Source organism: Solea senegalensis, linkage group LG6 (genome assembly GCF_019176455.1).
Source record: "Solea senegalensis isolate Sse05_10M linkage group LG6, IFAPA_SoseM_1, whole genome shotgun sequence".
In the NCBI taxonomy this organism is placed as follows: Eukaryota; Metazoa; Chordata; class Actinopteri; order Pleuronectiformes; family Soleidae; genus Solea; species Solea senegalensis.
In genome coordinates this window covers 15281960-15302838 of record NC_058026.1, presented here as the reverse complement: position 1 = coordinate 15302838, position 20879 = coordinate 15281960, and the positions used below count along the sequence as shown (strand labels likewise).

The 20879-nt window shown below is 39.9% G+C and overlaps 1 protein-coding gene across 1 annotated transcript; it reads left to right on the top strand.

Moving 5' to 3' along the window:
- The first annotated feature begins 992 nt into the window (after positions 1-992).
- myom2a (myomesin 2a) lies at positions 993-20260 on the top strand. Its single transcript, XM_044028996.1, has 28 exons — positions 993-1149; positions 1265-1406; positions 1695-1894; positions 1980-2033; positions 2499-2626; positions 3558-3741; positions 5890-6064; positions 6194-6315; positions 7319-7506; positions 7596-7722; positions 8005-8183; positions 8334-8448; positions 8883-9042; positions 9648-9754; positions 9852-9896; positions 10142-10278; positions 10700-10844; positions 11055-11114; positions 11667-11734; positions 11819-11932; positions 12541-12628; positions 12729-12767; positions 14197-14302; positions 14961-15124; positions 15828-15864; positions 15960-15982; positions 16627-16682; positions 18664-20260. The coding sequence occupies exons 1-28, from the start codon at positions 1020-1022 to the stop codon at positions 19207-19209; spliced, it is 3639 nt and encodes a 1212-aa protein (XP_043884931.1). The 5' UTR covers positions 993-1019; the 3' UTR covers positions 19210-20260.
- Positions 20261-20879: the final 619 nt, after the last annotated feature.

The window sequence follows — 20879 nt, the reverse complement described above, 5'->3', positions numbered from 1 at the left end:
AGATATGGCTGTAAATGAATCTGCACATTACAAACACATTTGCGCTTGACATGACTGATACTGTGAGGAATATAGAAGGAACGTTTGGGAAACACCAACGTACACAATTAACTAATGACGCCATAAAATTCATTTAGTGTAGTATGTCGTCCAAAATCACTCAAAAAAGTCACAGTATAGTATGTCGTCCAAAATCAGTCAAAAAAATCATAGTATAGTTCGCCACAGGAAGAGACGACGTCCGACACAAACATCAAGCCAAACAATGATGAACTGTAGATCAGTTAAAAAGACTTAACAATCCTAAAAATGGGTGTTAATCTCCAACTATTGCTAGGGAAATGTCTAAAATCTCAATATTTAACAGAGGAGTCTAGTGACCGCACTGCTTATCGTGAGCAGCATCACAAACCCTGACGCTGTATTTAAGTCCAGTGACATCATGGAGAAAGTACTGAACAAATATTTTTAATGAACTGATTCTAATAATTGAGTAAAACTGAAAAAAGACTGCTCGTCACTTGTGTGTGTGTGTGTAAAACAAAGTCACGGCAGTTTCATGCAGCCGTGCAGTGATGACTCCGCCCACGTTGAGGAGGAATTATATTGCAATGGATACACAACCTAAACCGTGCCGTGCCAAGGCAAGATGAATCGAGTCAAGCTGGGACCATAGGTGGAAAAGGGGCTTGCGTTTGTTCTTCTGTTAGAACATTATTATTAATTATTAACATGGTTCAGTCCTATTGAACAAGTTAAGATGTGTGTTTCACAGCAACATCTTAAGAGATCAGGATGAATTTTGTCATGTTTATGTAAGGTGGTAATAGCGATAAGCAGAAAAAGGTCTGTACAGATCCAGAAAGTTTATGGATCAATAAACTGGATCAAAATTTAAGAATTCCAGGTGTCTGTATGTGAGGTCTGAGCTCTCCGGCTGCTCTTCATTTATTTTATCTATTGTTATTTTATTGTTTCTTCTAACAGATAAACTGCTGAAATCAAGTAAACTGGTGGAGATGGCGGTGGGTGGAGGTGCAGCCCGCCTGACGCTGCCCCACCTGGCCAAGGACGATGAGGGTCTCTACACCCTCCGCATCTTTACAAAGGACGGCACGGCTGAGCACAGTGCCTACCTGTTTGTCTCCGGTAGGACACGACTCTGCGTCACGTTTCACATCAATAAATCACAATATTGACGTTAGACTGTCAGTTCTTCATTTCTTGTCCTCCCTCCTCGTGTCTCCGTTGTCTTGGTCCCCAGATGCCGCTCCCTCTGCACCCGGGGCCCCTGGCGCACCAATGAGCGTAAAAGCATATGACATCAACTCAGACTATGTCCTTGTTGCTTGGAAACCCCCCAACACTGTCAACGAGGCGCCAATCACCGGATACTTTGTGGATCGGTCAGTGTGTGCCCTGAAATCTCCTCAGCCGTTCTTTTTATAAAACACAGTTGGCTCTTTAGCATGAATCACACTGCACTGAGAGTATTTAAAGCTGAAAGATTCAAGCTTTATATTTAATACACAAAAATCATATAATCATATAATAATATATGAAAATCTGAAAGACGGTATATAATAGTTGGTATTTGCAGGTAGTTTTAAAAACCGTGTAATGATTTGACTTGAATATAAACTGGACATACTTTGTGATACGCCTTTCATTCTGTGTATTTATCTGATGTGAAGGTGTGAGGCCGGCAGCGACGCCTGGGTCCAGTGCAACGATTCTCCAGTGAAGGTGTGTAAATACCCGGTGCACGGCTTGAGCGTGGGCCGCTCCTACCACTTCCGGGTCAGAGCCGTGAACAGCGCCGGCATCAGCAGGCCATCCCGCAAGTCGGACAAGGTGACCGCTCTGGATGCTGCCGAGAGCGAGAGGCTGCAAGGTACCGAGGAAGGTAAATACAAGAAAATCAGCCGCGGTAAACCAATGTTACCTAACGGATCTGCTGTTGTCATTTCCTGCAACAGTGATTAAAATTGAGGGGAAATACGACATAGTGATCAAGGATGATGATCTGGAAGGTACAGTAGTAAGCAAAGATCTGGTTCTGATCTGGATTCAGATTCTTTCTTTTAATCCCGTAAACCTCTTCCGTATAATTCTAACACTATTCCCTCTTTCCATAAAGCATCATATTAACGATTTAAATGGCTAGTTGCACTGTAAATTTTAAACAACAATATTCTTCTTACAATAACATCCTTCTTCCCAATCCTTTCAAATAAAAAATCTAACTGTTGTGTTAGCATCTTTGATTTAACTCCAACATACAGTATATCTATATAATCTATAATATATACAGTATATACAGTAGATTAAAGACAATTTAAGATTAAAGTTGATTAATCATGCGTCTTTTTAAACAAACTGCATCTATTAGTACATTAAAATAATGATAACATTACTAAATCACTAAACAGTAAACGAGTGCATTATGTGGGACTTGTGCCGTCTTTTTGCCTCAACATGGTTCAATCCCAATCCAGGTTATGTAACTCTCCCCGCGGAGCCCACCAACGTGCATGCATCTGAGATTTTCAAATCATACGTGGTGTTGAGCTGGAATCCTCCCAGCCCTCGCGGACGAGCGCCGCTGTGGTACGTCGTCGAGAAGGTGTGTGTGTGTGTGTCGCTTCACTTTTGGTCAACAATTTCCATCAATGTAGCTCTCACTACAGTGAAAAGAAGGCAAATATGTGAAATGAGTGTCATGGTTATGTAGTAGAACACAATGAAACCTCGACATGTTACTGTTTGGGCGCCACTTTATTGTACCGAGCAGAGTTAAGGCCTGAGACATTACAATAAAACGACAAGAGGAAGATTTCTTTTTTCATTTAAGGATAAAGATGAGACTACATTTTGGTTTGCAGAGCTGAATAGAATGTGTTTTCACAAGCTCCTTCTTCCCCTTTTTTTGGTTGCAAAAACCAAAAGTATGCTTCAGGTGATTTAGTTTTTCTTCTTCATTTTCATTGTTGGCAGCAGAAGATGGTGAGAAAAGAAAAATGTAAACCAACAAGATTTACATGAAGCCACTTTATGCATCATTTAGACGTAAATAACTTAAATAACATTATTAGTCACTGCAGTAATTATGGAATGGAATGCAGTGTATGTTCCATTTTACTACACACTGATCAGTGTGAGTAGTTTATTAACACAGGTAGATGATATAGCCCATATGTACATTTTTATTTTGTCTATTTATACAGTTACAGGGAGTATAAAGGAAAAGAAAAAGAATCATATGCACAATATGCAAGACTGAAACAATTAAATATCAATACTATATAAAAAAGTAACAGAAAAGTAAAATATAATCATGTTTTCATGAGTGTATAATTATGAATCATTACACTTACTAGAGTTTATAATAGTTAAGTTAGAGGTTTTCATGAGAGTCCACCATGTCACACCTACAGTAGAATCTGCAGCCTGACAGTTTGTGTTCAGGCTGCACTGATGAAGTTGTCGCAGATGACTGTACCTTCTCATTCACCCCCTCAAACCCCCCAACCCCCCACACCCTGACTCTCCCACAGTGCTTAGCAGGCACTGGAGCGTGGCAGCGGATCAACACCGCAGTCAAACTGCACTCACCGCGTTATCCAGTTTTCGATTTGCAAGACGGGCAAAAGTACCAGTTCCGAGTGTATTCGGTGAACATGTACGGCTCCAGTGAGGCCTCGGCGCCTTCTGAGCCCGTCCAGAAGGTTGATGAGGATGGTAAGGACCGTACCCACTGCAGAAAGTTTCATATATATGTATATCTATATCTATATATAGATATAGATATATATGTACACAGCACATCAAACTAATCTTTATTATGCCTTAAGATTCTCTCTAAATTTTACTGTTACTGTTTAATTACTTTAAGTAAATTCAACAACATATCAGTTGTTCGTTTTATATAAAAGAAGAGAGTAAAAATAGTTGAAATGACAAAAGGAGACATTTAAACTTTAGATCTTAAAGCTTTCATATGAGCAGAAGAAAAGTTTGAAAAGTGCCTTTGTCAACTGTGAAAATCCACAAAAACACAAATGGGAAATTTACAGAATCAGCTCATATTAAAAAATCAGTCACTATTGATGATTATCAAGATAAATATCTCTCTGTAGGGAAATGAAAACAAAAACATCAAAACTAAAATACTCAAAGTTATCATGTGTTATAAACATTGATATATGTAGACTTTTTGTTGCATTGCTATTGAGGAGAATTATATTGGGATAATTGTTGTTGAATTATTATTTAACCCTCAGATTGTTCATCAGCTATGTTTTTAATGTTCTTTTCCACACCTTGCAGTCAGCTGAAAACATGGACTCTAACAATGACATTTGTTTCAAAATGACTGGCTGTGTTTTACAGGTGTGGAGCTGTCGGTTGGTATGTACACTTTACTGGAAATCTGTTGATTAACTCACGTTTCCACACTGTGTGTTTTCTAACTGTGAGCACACTGTCGTTCTCCTGCTGTTGCCAGCGCTTGCCACTGAGCTACAGAACTGAGTGGCCCTCATTCAGATATTAAAGATATTTAGGGCCTGGGCACGACTTTGTGGAAGGAACCTATTGTTATCCTTCAGATTATTATTATACTGTATAAATATGACACAGTGGAACTATAATCACATCCCTTTACTCAAGTGCCACATTGTGAGAATCTTTAATTCAATTCAATTCTATTTTATTTGTATAGCGCCAAATCATAACATACATTATCTCAAGGCACTGTACATAGACAACATCAAGGAATGCAGATAACCCAAAAGTTCACACAATGAGCAAGCACTAGGCATCAGTGGAGAGAAAAAACTCTCTCTTAACAGGAAGAAATCTCTGACAGAACCAGGCTCAGAGATGTGCGGCCTTCTGCCTCGACCGGTTGGGGTGAAAGGAAAAAGGGGGACAGTGTAGAGGTGGGGGACAGAAATCCACGAGTGTTTAACACAAGACTCACGTTTCACTGAAATCACCCTTTAAACACTGAAGTGGGGTGGAGTGGCTCAGTGGTTAAGATCCGTACCCTGTGTACCCTGTGTGCAAAAGACTTCATGGTCGCAAATTCAACTCCACCCCTGGCAGGTTGTACTCAATTCCCTTGTAAGTCGCTTTGGATAAAAGCGTCTGCTAAATGACATGTAATGTAATGTAATGTAAGTTACCTGAACTCATAACTTGACTTGCCCCAGTGATTCTTCTGGCGTGTACTTGGACTTTTTTGTAATTTGCTAAATTATTTTGGCAGTAGATATTGAAACATTGCTTCAATATTGCTGTGTCATGGTAATGTGTTAAAAGCCTACAGTGTTACAATCATTTACTTTTCATGCACACAGATTTTACATTAAGTTTTACACCTTTTTTTATTTGTAGGTCAGCTCTAAGTGGAGCACTGAGGCCCGACTGTAACATAAGGAGTCAGACTCTGTCTTTCATAAACTCAAACACGCAAAACTCAAACCTCCACTTAGACCTGAGTCTGACAGAGAAGAACACAAACTGTGTGACATCATCTGACTATGTTCGCATGCAGAACCTTTTCTGTCCATGTTACTGGACAAGTGAAAGCCTAAAAATCCCTGATTATGTGAATTTATACTGCATCTTTTACATTTTAAGTTCATGTGTATGCATATCTGAGTATATTTGTTATGTTATTGAGTGTGTCATATGCCCCTAAAAGGTTTTTGTATGTCCTGCTGCCTAACTTGGCCGGGAAACTGTTGCTAAAAATGTTTAATCTCAATGAATTTTATGCTTAGTCAAATAAAGGTTAAACAACGACTAATCATTATTCTATAATTATTTATAAAAGTGAAGTTATGTGGTAATTAATTGTGACTCCTTTCTCTTGGTGAACAGGTGTCCCCTCTGCTCCTGGTCACGTCGTTGCCAGCAGGAACACCAAGTCGTCTGTGTTTGTGCAGTGGGAGGCTCCCAAGCATCTGAAAAACCTCATGGGATATTACATCGATGGCCGTGTTGCCGGATCCAAGGAGTGGTTCGCTTGTAACCATAAACCCTTCAAACACACCAGGTATAGTGCACAACTCATGGTGTTTTCAATATTAAAATACAATTCTTCGTCTAAGTCATTTTCTGCTACTCCATTGTGGGCTCCACTTCCACAAATGTAAACCAAATGAAAACTGAGTGTGTGTCTCAGGTTTGTGGTCCATGGCCTGGTCCAAGGTGAGACCTACGTGTTCCGTGTCCAAGCTGTCAATGTCTTTGGCCTGAGTGAGGAGTCGCAGGATTCTTCACCCATCGCTGTGGAGCCGGCCCTCGGTAAGACGGACGCCACTTTTACACCAAACTCAAAATAATACAATGAGATCAGCTGACGTTTTCAGTAAACGCAGGTGGTAGTAAAAGGGAAACACATCACTGAAGATAAAAAAAACATTTTCTTGCTGTTTTTTTTGGGGTAATTTCCAGGTAAGGGCGTGGATTATGGTATGTATCATATCGGTTTTCCTTAACCCACTTCCTCCTCATCACTTGGCACAACGTGTTTTCATTACACCTGTCACTGTGCACTGCACTGTAGTAACACAACACACTGGTTTGTGTCAGGAGTTCACTTGTTTCATATGTACATCTATTCAGCACAGGTGAAAAAAAGGTAATGTGTTTTCAACACTGTGATGTTGTAGGTGGTTATAAATGATCAATTTTGGAGGGTCGTGTGACGTATTGACTCATACTCCGCATCTGTGCAGGCGCTGTGTACACAAAAAAAACATTTTACTCACCCAATCAAATCCACATTAGTTTAAATGTATGTTTTTTTCAGTTTATCTTGCCATTAGACAGCATTTTGTAACAGGAAAATGAAGTTTGTGTCACTTTGTAAGCTGCTCACTCATTCGTGCTGTTTAGGTAAATCTGAACAAAGGATGGCAGCAGTGGAGCAGCAGCTTCTGTTTGTTTTTATTATAAAATCACTCATGTTCTCTCTTGAGTCTGGTGCAGGAGAATGAACGGTTTCCAAGGCAACACACACTTCAGTTTCCGGTCAGGAACTACTGTGTAATGTGAGATAAAATGAGGAACATATTCTTGAGATATCGTAGACTTAAGAAGCTGTGGATTGTATTCCTGAACCTTTTGTTAAGTGATTAAAACACTTTTAAAGCTCTGAATATGAGTCAGTACTTTATCACTTTAGGGTCCACGTACCTCACAGTCCCTTTCAATATTCAAGCACGGACATATTTTCTAATTCTAAAAACGTTTGCAATGAAAAATGTTTTCCGTTCCAGTTTAACATTAAAACCTTGTGATCCAGCGACTCCCAGTTCTCCCTATGGAATCGCCTTGCTGAGCTGTGACGGCTCCTCCATGACTATCGCTTGGAAGAGTCCCAAACGCTGCGGTGGCTCCAAGGTCAATGCCTACTACGTCGACAAGCGCAACGCTGACACTCTGCTCTGGAAGGAAGTGAATCTGGCCCCCATCACAGAAAGAGTCTACACTGTTAGTCTACACATCACAACATGAATGTGGTGAAAGCTCAGTGTATTACTTTCTGAATCTCTAACAGTCACTTTTCCCGGTGTCAAAAGGTTGATAATGTGACAGAAGGAACCTTCTACGAGTTTAAGGTCCAGGCTGCAAACATGGCAGGTGTTGGTGTACCATCAGCTCCCAGTGTCCCCATGAAATGTGAAGCGTGGACCATGGACGAACCAGGTACGAGGCGTATCCACAGCATACCATAGCACTGTTAGTCATACAGATAATGTTTTGACAGATGCATTTCAATCTTGTGTCACTGAGTGTTTACAAGACCAGATAGCCCTAGTTCAGGTGTAATTTCTGACCTTTAAATCACCCTGTGTTTTCATTTCATTTTAAAGCAAGAAAATCAGCCAACATTTATGCTTCTATTGTGGCGCACATTAGGTGGATCTGAAGGACAGACTGTCTTCTCTCTGTTGTCCTGTTAATGTTTGTTTGTGTTTATCCTTCAAGGCCCAGCCTATGACCTGAGCTTCAGTGAGGTCAGAGCACACTCCCTGGTCATCGTGTGGAAGGCTCCAGTGTACATCGGAGCGAGCGCCGTCACTGGATACTTTGTGGACAAGGCCAAAAAGGGCTCAACAGAGTTTGTTACCCTGAACCAGGAGGCTGTGAGTCACCGCTACCTGCAGGTACGAGACCTTCACCTGTTTGACCAGCGGGACACGTTCCATTTCAAGCATGATGAAGCTTGGATTTCCCTGTTTTTTGGGTAAAATTGCAGTTTGACTAATGAACAATAGCAGTGACATTTGTGAAGATGTTTCTGTGTTTTCCCTCAGGTGACTGGTTTGGAGGAAGGAGAAACCTACGTGTTCAGAGTCCGTGCTGTCAATGCTAACGGTGTGGGAAAAGCTTCTCAGCTCTCTGAGCCGGTCTGTGCCAGAGCTCTTCCAGGTAACAGCGACTAAATGCTTTTGTCTTTCAAACAAAACCTCAGGGGATGTGAGGATTCTCCACAACACCAGCATGATGTTTACTCTTCCATCCCATCATATGATGGCACAGTCCAAAAACATGCAGTTTGGTGATTAGGTTCATTTGACCATGGGTGGATGGATGAATGGATAAATAGATGTCAGCTGGGAGAACATGAGATAACGACTGATAGATGACATGAATAAACATGAATAATTACTAAAAACGATCGCTTAAAAACGTCCATTCATTCATTGAACACATTAATTTAGTTTCACTGACTAATGTCATTTTTTCATGAAGCAAAACTATTCTGACTGAAATAAAAATTAAATAAAGACTTAGCAGTTACTGATAAATGAAGGAATTCACAAATTTAAACCATGGCAACCACATGCGCTTCATGTCTGCAGGCACCACAGAGATCGTGGCAGGTGTGGACGAGGAAACTGGGGACATCTTCCTGTCCCTGGAGGCCTGTGAGATCAGCGAGATGTCCACGTTCGTGTGGTCAAAGAACTACAAGGCCATCGGCGACTGCCCCCGAGTCCAAGTGACATCGAAGGGCAGAACGTAAGCTCGCCTGCTGCAGCTGCAGCTGCAAGCTTATCCACACTTACTGACACTTGCGTTAATAATAAAGTGTGTGTGGAATAATCTGTGTTACTAAAGTCTGCCCACTGCCGTGACATCAAAACTGCTTCATGAAATGAATGAATCGCTCAGAGAGTGTGGGATGAAAGACTTAATAATTCATCCTAACACAATGTCCCCGCAACATGTGGAGACTGGCTAAGACTGGCTAAGGCCTCTGACCATAACCATGCCCTGAACCATGAATACAAACTATTTCAAAAACTCTGTAAACCAGTTAATCTTGATACTAAATATGGAACATTGAGGAGCCTTGAACATCATCTTCTGTTCAACTTGTAATATGTGTGTGTGTGTCTGTGCTTCTGTGATTGTTTGTTTTTTTCTGTCCTGTATGTTTTTGCAAACAAAGCTGCTGTGATGCAAAACAATCCTTTTCAGACATGTTCTGATGATAAAGTATGATCATATAAAACAAAAAGGGAATTTCCTGCAGCAGCTTGTTTCACACACATGTTCCTCTGAAGTTCTCTCAGTGCTGGTTCATGTTTATGTAAAATGTGTGTTGTGTGTTTGTTTCTTAGCTCCAGACTGATTTTCACCAACCCTGATAAGGACGACCTGGGCAGATACTCTGTGATGGTCACCGACACAGATGGAGTCTCTTCCAGCCACACGCTGACCGAGGACGGTACGTCATCACACGTTTGTGCAGTGTGTGCTCATGTATGCTCCTTTCCCACATGTTGTTTTTTTTGCACTCATGCTTTTCTGACTCCTCTGTGCAGCCCTGAACACCATGCTGGAGCTCAGCCATGCCATCAGACATCCAGGTGAGTAGACAACACAATTCTGTATATGTATATGTGAAAATATACCTGTTAATATTACAAACATAAATACACGTACAAGTTATTCACAGTATTTTAAACAGCATTCCAGTTCAAATCATGTCAGGGTCATTTTATGGGGCATCCCATGGCCACGAGGAAAGTAATTGGGCTCGTACCCAGAGGGTCAAGGGCTGAAGTGCCACTGTGCAAGGTACTCACACCCCATTGTGTGTGTGTGTGTGCAGTTGTTCCTCTGAAACACGGCCTGAACTACGAGGTCCTGGAGAAAGGTCACGTGCGTTTCTGGCTGCAGGCCGTCAAACTGTCGTCCTCCGTGTCCTACAGGTTCATCGTTAACGACAAGGAAGTCACCAGTGGAGAGGTACTGCGACACACAGAATGAACACAATTATACATTAAATTATAACTGTAATGCTGCTGCTTCTTATATTTTCAAACATTGTTTACTGGATTTTGCAAACGCATGCAATTGTTTCAAAACATGTATAAATAATTATGAAGTCTGCATTTCCCATTCTTGAACAATCTGGTTACAAAAAATGAATACAGAATTTGAATTTAAATAATAATACTTGTTGATTTCTGGGAGAGAGTCAAAATCAAGTCATACCCAATAAGTTAATTCAGTTTAGATGAATATGTCTATTCCTTGAATATAACCCAAACTTATTATCGACCGGGTCTTCAATATTTATCTGTCATCAATCATTTCTCTTAAACACAGCATGGATACACAGATACACACATACACGCTGTACATGTGACCCTTGTTCTGCTCTCAGGGTCATAAGATCAGCCACGATGTGGCCACAGGAATCATCCAGATGACTGTGGATCATTTCACCAGAGCCAACGAGGGCACGTACACCGTCCAGATCAACGATGGCAAGGCCAAGACCCAGAGCTCCCTGGTGCTGGTGGGAGAGGGTGAGGCTTTCTCCGCCCACATGTCAATACACAGATACATTTAGAGGAGTTGCATGAGATGAGTAGCATTTTTTAGATGCTTTATTGTATTCTTTTTGATTTAATTATAGGCTTCTAATAGAATCTCTTCTAATCTGGTATTGGTCACAGTCCCACGGTGACCTTTAAAACACTTACTGAGACTCACTGTCTTTTTATTGTGTTTGTCAGTGTTTAAGGTTGCTCTGAGGGAGGCCGAGTTCCAGAGGAAAGAGCACATCAGGAAGCAAGGTACCACCACAACCAGTGGAAACATATATTGTACATTTTATTTCTATTGCACTTTTGCAGAAAAATAACACCAGCAAACAATATCAATTAAAATCAGTTAAAGGTACAGTATGCCGGTTTTTGTCATTATTGTTAAAAATTGTTAATTCCATAATCATCTTTTATTGTGACATAAAGTGAGGTATCAAACTAAATGACTCATTATTTCAAATCTGTGTGCCAGATTTTGTGAGAATCCTACTTTGTCTTAAGGCCTCAAAGATGTGTTAAATCCTGCAGGATATACAACATGGCCGACTTCATATTTGGTCATATTCCTCACCAAGTTTTGTCAAACATCGATGCAACTTTTTGAAACGATGACTGTCAATTGGGGGCGCTACTGAGCCATAGAAGTAACAAGATTGAATAAGGTTGTTGACATGATCTTAAAGAATCCTGTCAAGTTGATCGCACTCACGATACACCTGACCAAACACACATGTCAATAATTATCTGTTTAAATGCTGACAGTATCATTTGTGTGTTAACATATTCACTTTGTTGTTGTAGGTCCACATTTCTCTGAGTATCTGTATTATACCGTCACTGAGGACTGTACTGTTCTGCTCGCCTGCAAGGTGAGGAGCCTGAGCACATTTTAAAGCCCTGTTGACGCTTATTGATTTTCTCTAATCCCTGTATGTGTCCTGTGTTTGGGTCAGGTGGCCAACGTGAAGAAGGAGACGACTTTCCACTGGTACAAAGAGGAAGATGAGATTGTTCCAGAAACTCCTACCAATGTCATGTCGGGGGCCTGTGCACTGCCCATACCTCTGGTAACAAAAAAAACAATTTTTTGCATTGTTTTACGTTGAAATGATAATCATCTATGGAAGAGTATTAAGGCCACATGTAAAAAGATTAAAGTCAGAATTCTGAGATTAAAGAAAAAGTCAGCATTTTGACTTAAATCTCAGAATCTGAAATCTCTTCCATACTCGTCTGCCTTTAATCTGGAATGTGGGAGTTAGCCGCCCAAAAAAAAAGACAGAAATGTACACAGTACAATACTGTATTTCAGCTACTGGAGTCAGAGACCAAAAAAACAACAACACTTCTCTTGTACATACCATTACAATCCATCCATCCATTCATTATCTACCACTGTAGACTGTGTCTGTGGACATATTTAACCTCATTTTGTTAAGAAAAGATGCTGCTGCGGCACTTTAATCATCTCATATTGTGGTGATATATTTCTTCCTTTCATGGCTGTTGTGGCAACAACACAACTGTGCTGTTAACACCATAGTTGATTTTGATAAATAGTTGAGTTTATCAAAGTGACATCGGACACAAGACAATGGTGTTGAGTTGTCAATGATGTTGTCAACTGTAATATGTAATAACATAATGATAATAATCACACTGTTTGTGGTGCCAGTTCTCCAGAAAAGATCAGGGTGTTTACAAGGCCGTGCTCGGTGATGACAGAGGGAAGGACATGTCCACGTTCGACATCTCAGGACAAGGTCACTTTATGAATGATTCATTTCCTCCTCACAGTCAGTGTGTTGTCTTTTGTTTCTGGACAAAGTATCTCACATGTTCTCATCTCTGTTTGATTGGCAGTGTTTGATGACATCATCAATTCCCTGGCCCACATCGCTGGTGAGTGAGAGCAGCTGACGTGATGTTTTATGTTGTGCATATTTACAGATGTGTACAAGAGACATTGGTTTAAGTTCTGAAGTGATGACGACGATGATATTAGGTTATATAAATAAAACTGATGACTTGTTCCACAGAAGAAAAGTCTTTAAGACAAAAAGCTTAATGTGACACATCTTTAGATTAAGAAAATGCTCCCAGGTTAAATTCATTTTGACTCCAGCAAACCTGAGAACTGAGTCAAAAACACTCATGAACATATTCACTAACGTGACTCAGCTTTATTCAGACTACAGGACGTGATACTGGAATTGTGTGTCCATCTTTTGTGTATTGTGTTGAATGATGAAAAAGATCATTTATAATCTGAGCCAGAGCAATCTGAGCTCATATCCACTTTTTCCAAAGAAAAATAGATTCGATTAATTCTGCATCATAAATGTTTAAGTAAGTGTGAGTAAGTGTCGTAGCCCATTTTACCAGAATACCTTTCAAGATCTGGCCATTATTTACAATGCAGTTTGTAGGGGAGGAAATATCTACCACCAAGTAACAATCTCTCCCCAAGAAGTATTCTGTCTTTCCGGTGTTAGCAAGAGGTTTTCCAAAGTGAAGTAAAGTATAACTCAATAGTTTACAGGACATGATACTCAACCTTTTCTATTCAACTCAGAGGTGGAGGGTATGAGTGTTAAATCTCACCATATAACTAGACTAAATAAATCTTCAATAACAGATTCTTAACTATTAAGAACAAAAGTCTCAACAAGGCAATATTAGAAATGAAGGGTTAACATACCAGTTTATTGAAATGTCCCATAGTAGAAAATACAGCCAGTAAGTTGTGTGACACACAGTTGATGTGTGGGAGCTTCTGTTAAGCAGACCAAACTCGTCAATGAATGGGAGCTCTGTCCCTTATATCCAAGATATCCCACCAGAATACAGACACTTTACATTTACATAGCCATTGTGATTTACTCAGGAATGCTATTTCCGTCTGAGGACCTTTTAATCACCATGGGGTATTTTCACATGACAGTTGAGCCACCTTGACTTGTCCACTTCCTGCACTGAGAACATCAGACACTACACACTTCAAATGAGACAGTGTTTACACTTCAGAGTGGTGGGACTGTCCCCAACTGATGAAGTTTGAACCAAGTTGATTAATTCATTTACAGATCATCAAAGAGCAGAATATACAGAGTGATGACGTTTCGTCTATTGTCTCAAGGGTGTGGTCTCACTGTCTTACAAGTTGTGCATGAACACCAGATTGTGTGTTTTAAATTTGAAATTTGAACAGTATAAAACATATTTAACATAACAAAATTTGAGTTTCATTACAACCTTGTTTCCTCTTTAGTGTCTCCTCTCAGGATGCGTGTTTATAGCAAGTGTTGACGTGTTTGTTTGTGTGTCTCAGGTGCGTCTGCCTCTGACCTGGTGCTGCAGTGCACTCCGGAGGGCATCAGGCTGCAGTGCTACATGAGCTACTACACAGAGGAGATGAAGACCGTGTGGAAACACAAGTACGCTTGAAGCACACTATGCACCAAAGGGTCACTCTTACTTTCCCAGTCAAGGACCCTGCACAAGATCAAAGATGTTCAAAAATGTTATCATGATATCCTTTTCTACATCATTTGAGATAAATGTAAATATGATTATACATCACAAAACAAATACAATCATTATTTCTTTAAGGCTGGGCGATAAAAAAAACATCTGGATATTTTTAGTCTATATCCTGATATATGAGATAAATGTGGATGTAAAGCAGCACACAGGCAGTTTCTCTGGACTCATGAGAAGTTTGAGAGTGACAATACTCTTTCTTATTTCTTAGAATTTGACTATGAATATAGTCAAATTCTGCACAACAATTAGGCTTAAAATTAAGTGGTATGGAGATATGAAAAATGTTAAATACACCACGTGTTCTTTGTCCTAAAACTATGATGCATCACTTTGTTATTCAAATGTTAAGGTCAAAGGTTGTGTGTATCAACGTAAGGCTTTTCACCTTCCACCAAAATTATTTTGACATTTTTGCCAAATTTGAAGTTGCCTCAAACCTCTGACATTTTGTGAAAAGACACATGTGACCATCACTGCCCTCCGACGTGTTTGTTTATGTGATAAAATGACATCATCATCATCATCATCATCATCATGTCACTCACACAGGGAGACAAAGATCGCTTCCTCTGAGAAGATGAGGATTGGCGGCACGGCGGAGATGGCCTGGATGCAGATCTGTGATCCATCTGACAAGGAGAAGGGTCACTACACCATCGAGATCTCAGACGGGGTCAAGACTCACACCAGGACCTTTGACCTCTCTGGACAAGGTAGCACATCTGGAACACAGAGATAATGCACGTTAAATCATCATCTGATGACACCAGCTGGTTTGACACAATATTGTAAGGGAATATTTCTACTGATTTGGCAGCAACGATCACCCTGAACCAGCTTAACAAAGGCCATTAACACCAGTACCAGTGGTTGGTTTTTTCGGTTCTGTATCACCCACGCATGATTTGTGATGTCATGAATGCATTTATTCCACAAAACAAGTCAGAGTAAAAAGCTCAGTAACTTCCAATTAAATAAATAATCATAACATATTCAAATAAGCCAAGAAGCACAGCTGGGTCTGTTTACGTATGAAGATCACATCTTCAAACTGACAGATCATCCAGTGTTCCTGTGCTCTCTATATCTTGTCTTTTTCTTTTTAATCACTAAAATGACTGAACACCAGCTCATCAGCACCAGAATCCTGATTCTTCCCATCACACACTTTATTTTTCCTGATCTTTATCATTTATTTCACCTATTTAGATCAGGGTGGTCAAAGTTCATAGGTCACAGTGGCCTCATAAAATGGCCTCTGTTGAATATGAATTTTTCTTTTAAAAAAACATGAAACGTTTGTCAGTGGAGACAAACGACCACTGGATGGTGAATATTAGGTGATTGTGTTTTGCTGCACTGTGTTATTTTGCTTTGAGTTGTTGAGTTTAATGAATATTATTCTTCATTTTGCAGCATACACCGATGCCTACGAGGAGTACCTCAGACTGAAGTGAGTCTTTCTTGTGGTCGTTGTTTGTGAACAAGACAGTTTTTACACTGTGTATAAATGACACTATAATCTGTGTGTCTCTGTTTTGTCCTTAGGGCAGCGGCATTTGCTGAGAAGAGTGAGTATATGACATATATTATATAATATAAAATGATTTATTCCTGCCTCTCACAGTGTTAATGACAGACTCAACTGTGTGTAAATGTTTGCAGAGTCTCATTTCTCTATTTGCTCTCAGGGTGAATTAATGTTGTATCTGACAGCTGCAAAACATACATCAGGTTTTATTCATAATCACATAAACTTTAAAATATCAAATGTCAGTGAGTGTTTTAAATGTTCTTTTATGCAACAAACAGCAGTCTGTGTATCTTTGTGAGTGAGGACATTTTGTCTGACAGACAGCTTCTTATAGAAGACAAAACTTTACTGAAGATAGAAGAAAATAAGCGTTAATCCTAATCAATGTGGAAGACTTGATTCTACATAATGAAGGCCAGATGAGGTCATGTTAAAACATGTGCTGCTTCTTCCTTCAGGTAAAAAATAAAACAACAAAACCTACAATAGAGTTACCATTAATGTTCAGTTGCATATTAGACCTTAAAAACTCAATAACATACTTCCTTGCACATCTTCAAAAGGTGACACACGTGGCTACAACTCCAAACAATAATGTTTGGAGAGCCGTATAAAGACGTGCACATGCTGTCATGTTGTGTATTGTTATTGTAAACTTGTCACTCTGTCGTCTGTGCTCAGACCGCGGCAGAGTGATCGGCGGTCTCCCTGATGTTGTCACCATCATGGAACACAAGGTGAGGATATTACTTTATTCTCCCCCCCTCCCCCTGCCCCTCCCTTTTCTTTCTCCTGCTTTGTTGGTTTTTAATGTTTTATTATAATGAGCCAGTGCTGTCCATGACACAGTAGCTGTGGTGTAGAATTGTACCATCTCTGCTTCTCTTCAGATACTTTGACTGAAAACAGTGTGATTGTCATCCATTTGTTGCAGGGAAGTGAATGTGTCTCTGTGGGACACAACATTCAACTGTTGTTGTTTTCATCTAAACAAACTCTGACTCTACTCTTCTACTAATTATCAACTTTTATCAGCACAAGCTGCACAGGTGGAGTCATATTTAGTAAATTCTGGTGCTTTTATTTGTGTACTGGCATTTAAACTCTTCATTCATTCATTCATTCATTCATTTATTAGAATATATAGATAGAATAATCATTTCCCAGGCTGCACGATGTGAGTTTTGCCCGTTCTTGGGAGAGTCTAGTTTTGTTTTTATTATTGATAAACAAGAACAATATCTTTTGGAAGTGTTTATAATGTCTGTTAATGTTTAATTATATACTCGTCGTCTTCTTCTTCTTGCCACATTTGCATAACAGGATTAACAGGACACAAAATAAAATAGACTGAAGTTTAAATCGTTGTTTCATGATTATCTAAAACAACATCGTTTTTTTTGTTTATTTTAATATGGACTAAATATTTAAATGAAGAGATTTTGTAAACATCACTAACATCTTATGGTACCTTTTATTAATAATAAATGCATACAAATAAATAATAAAGAAAAGAAAAGAAAATGTAGTTGTCACAGCAGCAGAATATAACAATTATTAACAATTAAAATCAAATGTCATGATTTTTGTTTTTCATGACATTATGAAATATATGGTCAAATATTCAAAACAGTGTCCAGTTGACAACAAAACAGAGAATAAAAAGATTCAAATAAATGGTATAGATATGCACATAAAACAAAACATTAACTACATAATGGATACATGTACATTTGCATGATATATAATAACATGAGCGAACAATGGCTTGGGATGATTACAGGTGCAATTACACATAATGATATGAATCAACACTGACACTGATATTTTTTTACAACTTTATTTTCAGTATGTTGTATTTTATGTCATGACATCATCCATGTACAGGTTCTACAGCTCCAGCTGCATTCTTATGATGCGCCAGAAAACAAAGCATGAAAATTACAGCTGTGACCTGTGTTTCTGTTGAAGGCTTATTTTCTGTCTCCATGCTCTAACGCTGGCGCCAGAACACAAGAGCTTTGAAATCAGGCTGCATCAGGCACGAGAGGAGAACCTGCACATATTCTCACCATGAACATGCGCACACAGAAGAGCAGGATAATATTAGGATTATAGGGTTATTATTATTATGACCTTATGAGGGAACAAAACAGACACAATGTCATCTGTAATAATGATGCTTTTATAATGCTATAAAATGAGCCTGTTCTTCAACTGAGAATTACAAATAAAACAAACAATATCATAGATATCATAATGAGTAAGAACGCAATATACATTATTTATATACATTAATAATAACATTGTTTTATTTAAAACCACTGAACCTGCTATAAAGTAATCATATATATATATATACATATATATATATATATATATATATATGTACATATATAGATAGATATATATATATGTAGTATATATGTTTTTAAACTGCTCACTCACAGTCACATTCAGTACCTCTAGCACTTCAAGCCTGGAGCCACAAACTCACACATCCAGATAATCTGGGCTGAACTAAATCTGTACCAATCAACGTTTAAGACCAAATTTCTCTCATCTTTTTGTTCCTGTAGGGGGCGCCATTGCTCTGAGGACATGAGAGGTTTTTGTAGTTTAGTTGAACTTGCTTTTAAATGTTTGTTTTTTTTTCTCCTCCAAACAAACCTAAACTGTTCGATAAGTATTGACGTGAGTTGACTCTCCTGTCCCCAGTCCCTGAGCCTGACCTGCACCGTGTGGGGTGAGCCGACTCCCGAGGTCACCTGGTTCAAGAATGAGCAGGAGGTCGCCTCCAACGAGCACACCAGGGTCACATTTGACGGCGGCAAGTTCTCCAGCCTTGTCATTAACAAAGTCACTCCAGAAGACTCCGGCAAGTACAGCATCAATGTGAGGAACAAGTATGGCGGCGAGTTCGTCGAGATCACCGTCAGTGTCTACAAGCATGGTGAGCAGATCCCCGAGCCCAAACTGGGACAGCCCAAAATGGCCACACCCACAGTGACATCCACAGCAGCCACACCTGTGCCACCAAAGTCTCCAGCTCCCCCCTCCAAGACTCCCACCCCCGTGCCCTCCAAGCCTCAGACCCCAGCACCGTCTGTGAAGAGCCCTACTCCAGCATCAAGCGCTGCTGCGACTCCCGTCCCCAAGTCTCCAACTCCAACCCGTAAATCCCCAACTCCAACTCAACCACGCAGTGTCAAGTCCCCAACCCCGCCCAGATTCATGAAGTCTCCAACCCCACCGAGGAAGTAAACCAGGTCGTCAGTCGTCCTGTCTTTAGCATGAGTGTGAAATCATTTAAAACAAAACCACTTATTTAGAGGTAGTCACTGTTAACAGTCCCACGTTTTGCATGGCTGCACACACCGGACTACGACTCGTAGAGAACAGGTCGCTGACCGGCAGAATGTTTGTGTTATTGTTCAGTAACTAGCTGCAGAGAAGACGTGAAACACACAAACAAACAAACAAACAGAGCGACATTAACGGTGGGCAATAACGTAGATGTTCAGTCACTTCATGTCATTCAACTGGCCAGCAAAAGCAAGAAGAAGAAAAGGCCAGGGTGGATGTTGATGTTCAGTGTTTTAAGAGCTGTACCTTCCACTATGCAACACTAGTGGAATGCCTGTGTTCATTTTCTGTGTATGTTAAATGATGATCATGATCCTAAGTAACAAACTCATACTCGCCAGGTTTTTCTGCTGAGGCAACGCAGTGATGAACCTCCGGCACTCCAGAATACAAAAAGTCAAGCTGGCTGTTTTCCAGAACTTCTCCTGCCAGCTCCCCCAATCAATTCTGCTGATAATAGATAGAGTGAGGCCATGGTCCTACAAGGCCTCCTGTATTCTCTAGTTGGGTCTGGACCCAACTTGTCAGGCCTTTTCTGGAGTTCATGTGTGAAAACACCTCATAAGTCTGTTGCAAACAGGGATTATTTGTGATGTATCACTTCAGATTTACTAATGAGGGGGTTTATATCATCTATTTAACCACTGCAACCTGTGTTTCTCTCTTTAACAAACTAAATTACAGCAGTGTCACATCTCAGCAGTGATCTTGGTGAGTGTTGGTAAGAAAAGAAAAGAAAAAGAAACCTGATATGAGTATGTAAATCGGATCCAAGCTGTTTTAAACCAGAATCCTGTAAAGTGCCTTTCGTCCCAGGATGCTTTCTTCATTCTAGGGTCCTGCAGGAGTCAGTCTGTGCCACAGAAATCTGTCTGTCTGTCTGTCTTTGACATGTTCTGTCCCACCGTCAGTGCTTTGTGATGGCAATAAACTTTACTAATCAACCTGATTCTGATCTCTGTGTGAATGATCTCAGCGTGAAACATGAGTGTTCTGTGATCACAGAGACTCTGACTTCAGAGTTCTGGTCTCACATGGTCCATTCATGCTAAACTGACAGTAGGTGTGTGTCTGACATTCCACACGTCTACACTGCGTACGAGCACTATGTATGTCTCAGGTCGCATTTTTCAGTTTGAAACCCAAACTCGACGGTTTGGTTTTTGTCTTTTTGTCACTTTGCAGTTCAGCTAGTGGCAGTAAAGACGAAAAAAAAGGTTTTAATATAATCTCCATCCACACTAACTGAACAGTACCTGACCAAGCTTTGGTATGTGTGAAAACGTGCTGTTAACGCATGAAGATCACATTTAAACTAAAACTAAAAAGCAGCAAAGAAAAAAGACAGTTCAATGGGCCGAGGGTCGCCAATATCCCTTTGACCTTAAAGAGGCTTTATGTAACATAATGTAACTGCAGCCATTAGAGGGCGCTGCAATTTCGATTGGACAATGGAGCGTATTCTTGTGAAACCATATTCTTGTGTTGTACATTGTATAAAATACTGTAAATATGTAAATCTTCTCCAACATCTATCTAAACATCTATCTATCTAAACATCTATATAT

Bases quoted from the DNA above. Each gene is read 5' to 3' on its own strand.
- myom2a (XM_044028996.1), top strand. From the start codon at position 1,020: ATGGCGGTGGGTGGAGGTGCAGCCCGCCTGACGCTGCCCCACCTGGCC. The intron at 1,407-1,694 runs GTCAGTGTGTGC...TCTGATGTGAAG, and splicing joins ACCGGATACTTTGTGGATCG to GTGTGAGGCCGGCAGCGACG. The intron at 9,897-10,141 runs GTGAGTAGACAA...GTGTGTGTGCAG, and splicing joins CCATGCCATCAGACATCCAG to TTGTTCCTCTGAAACACGGC.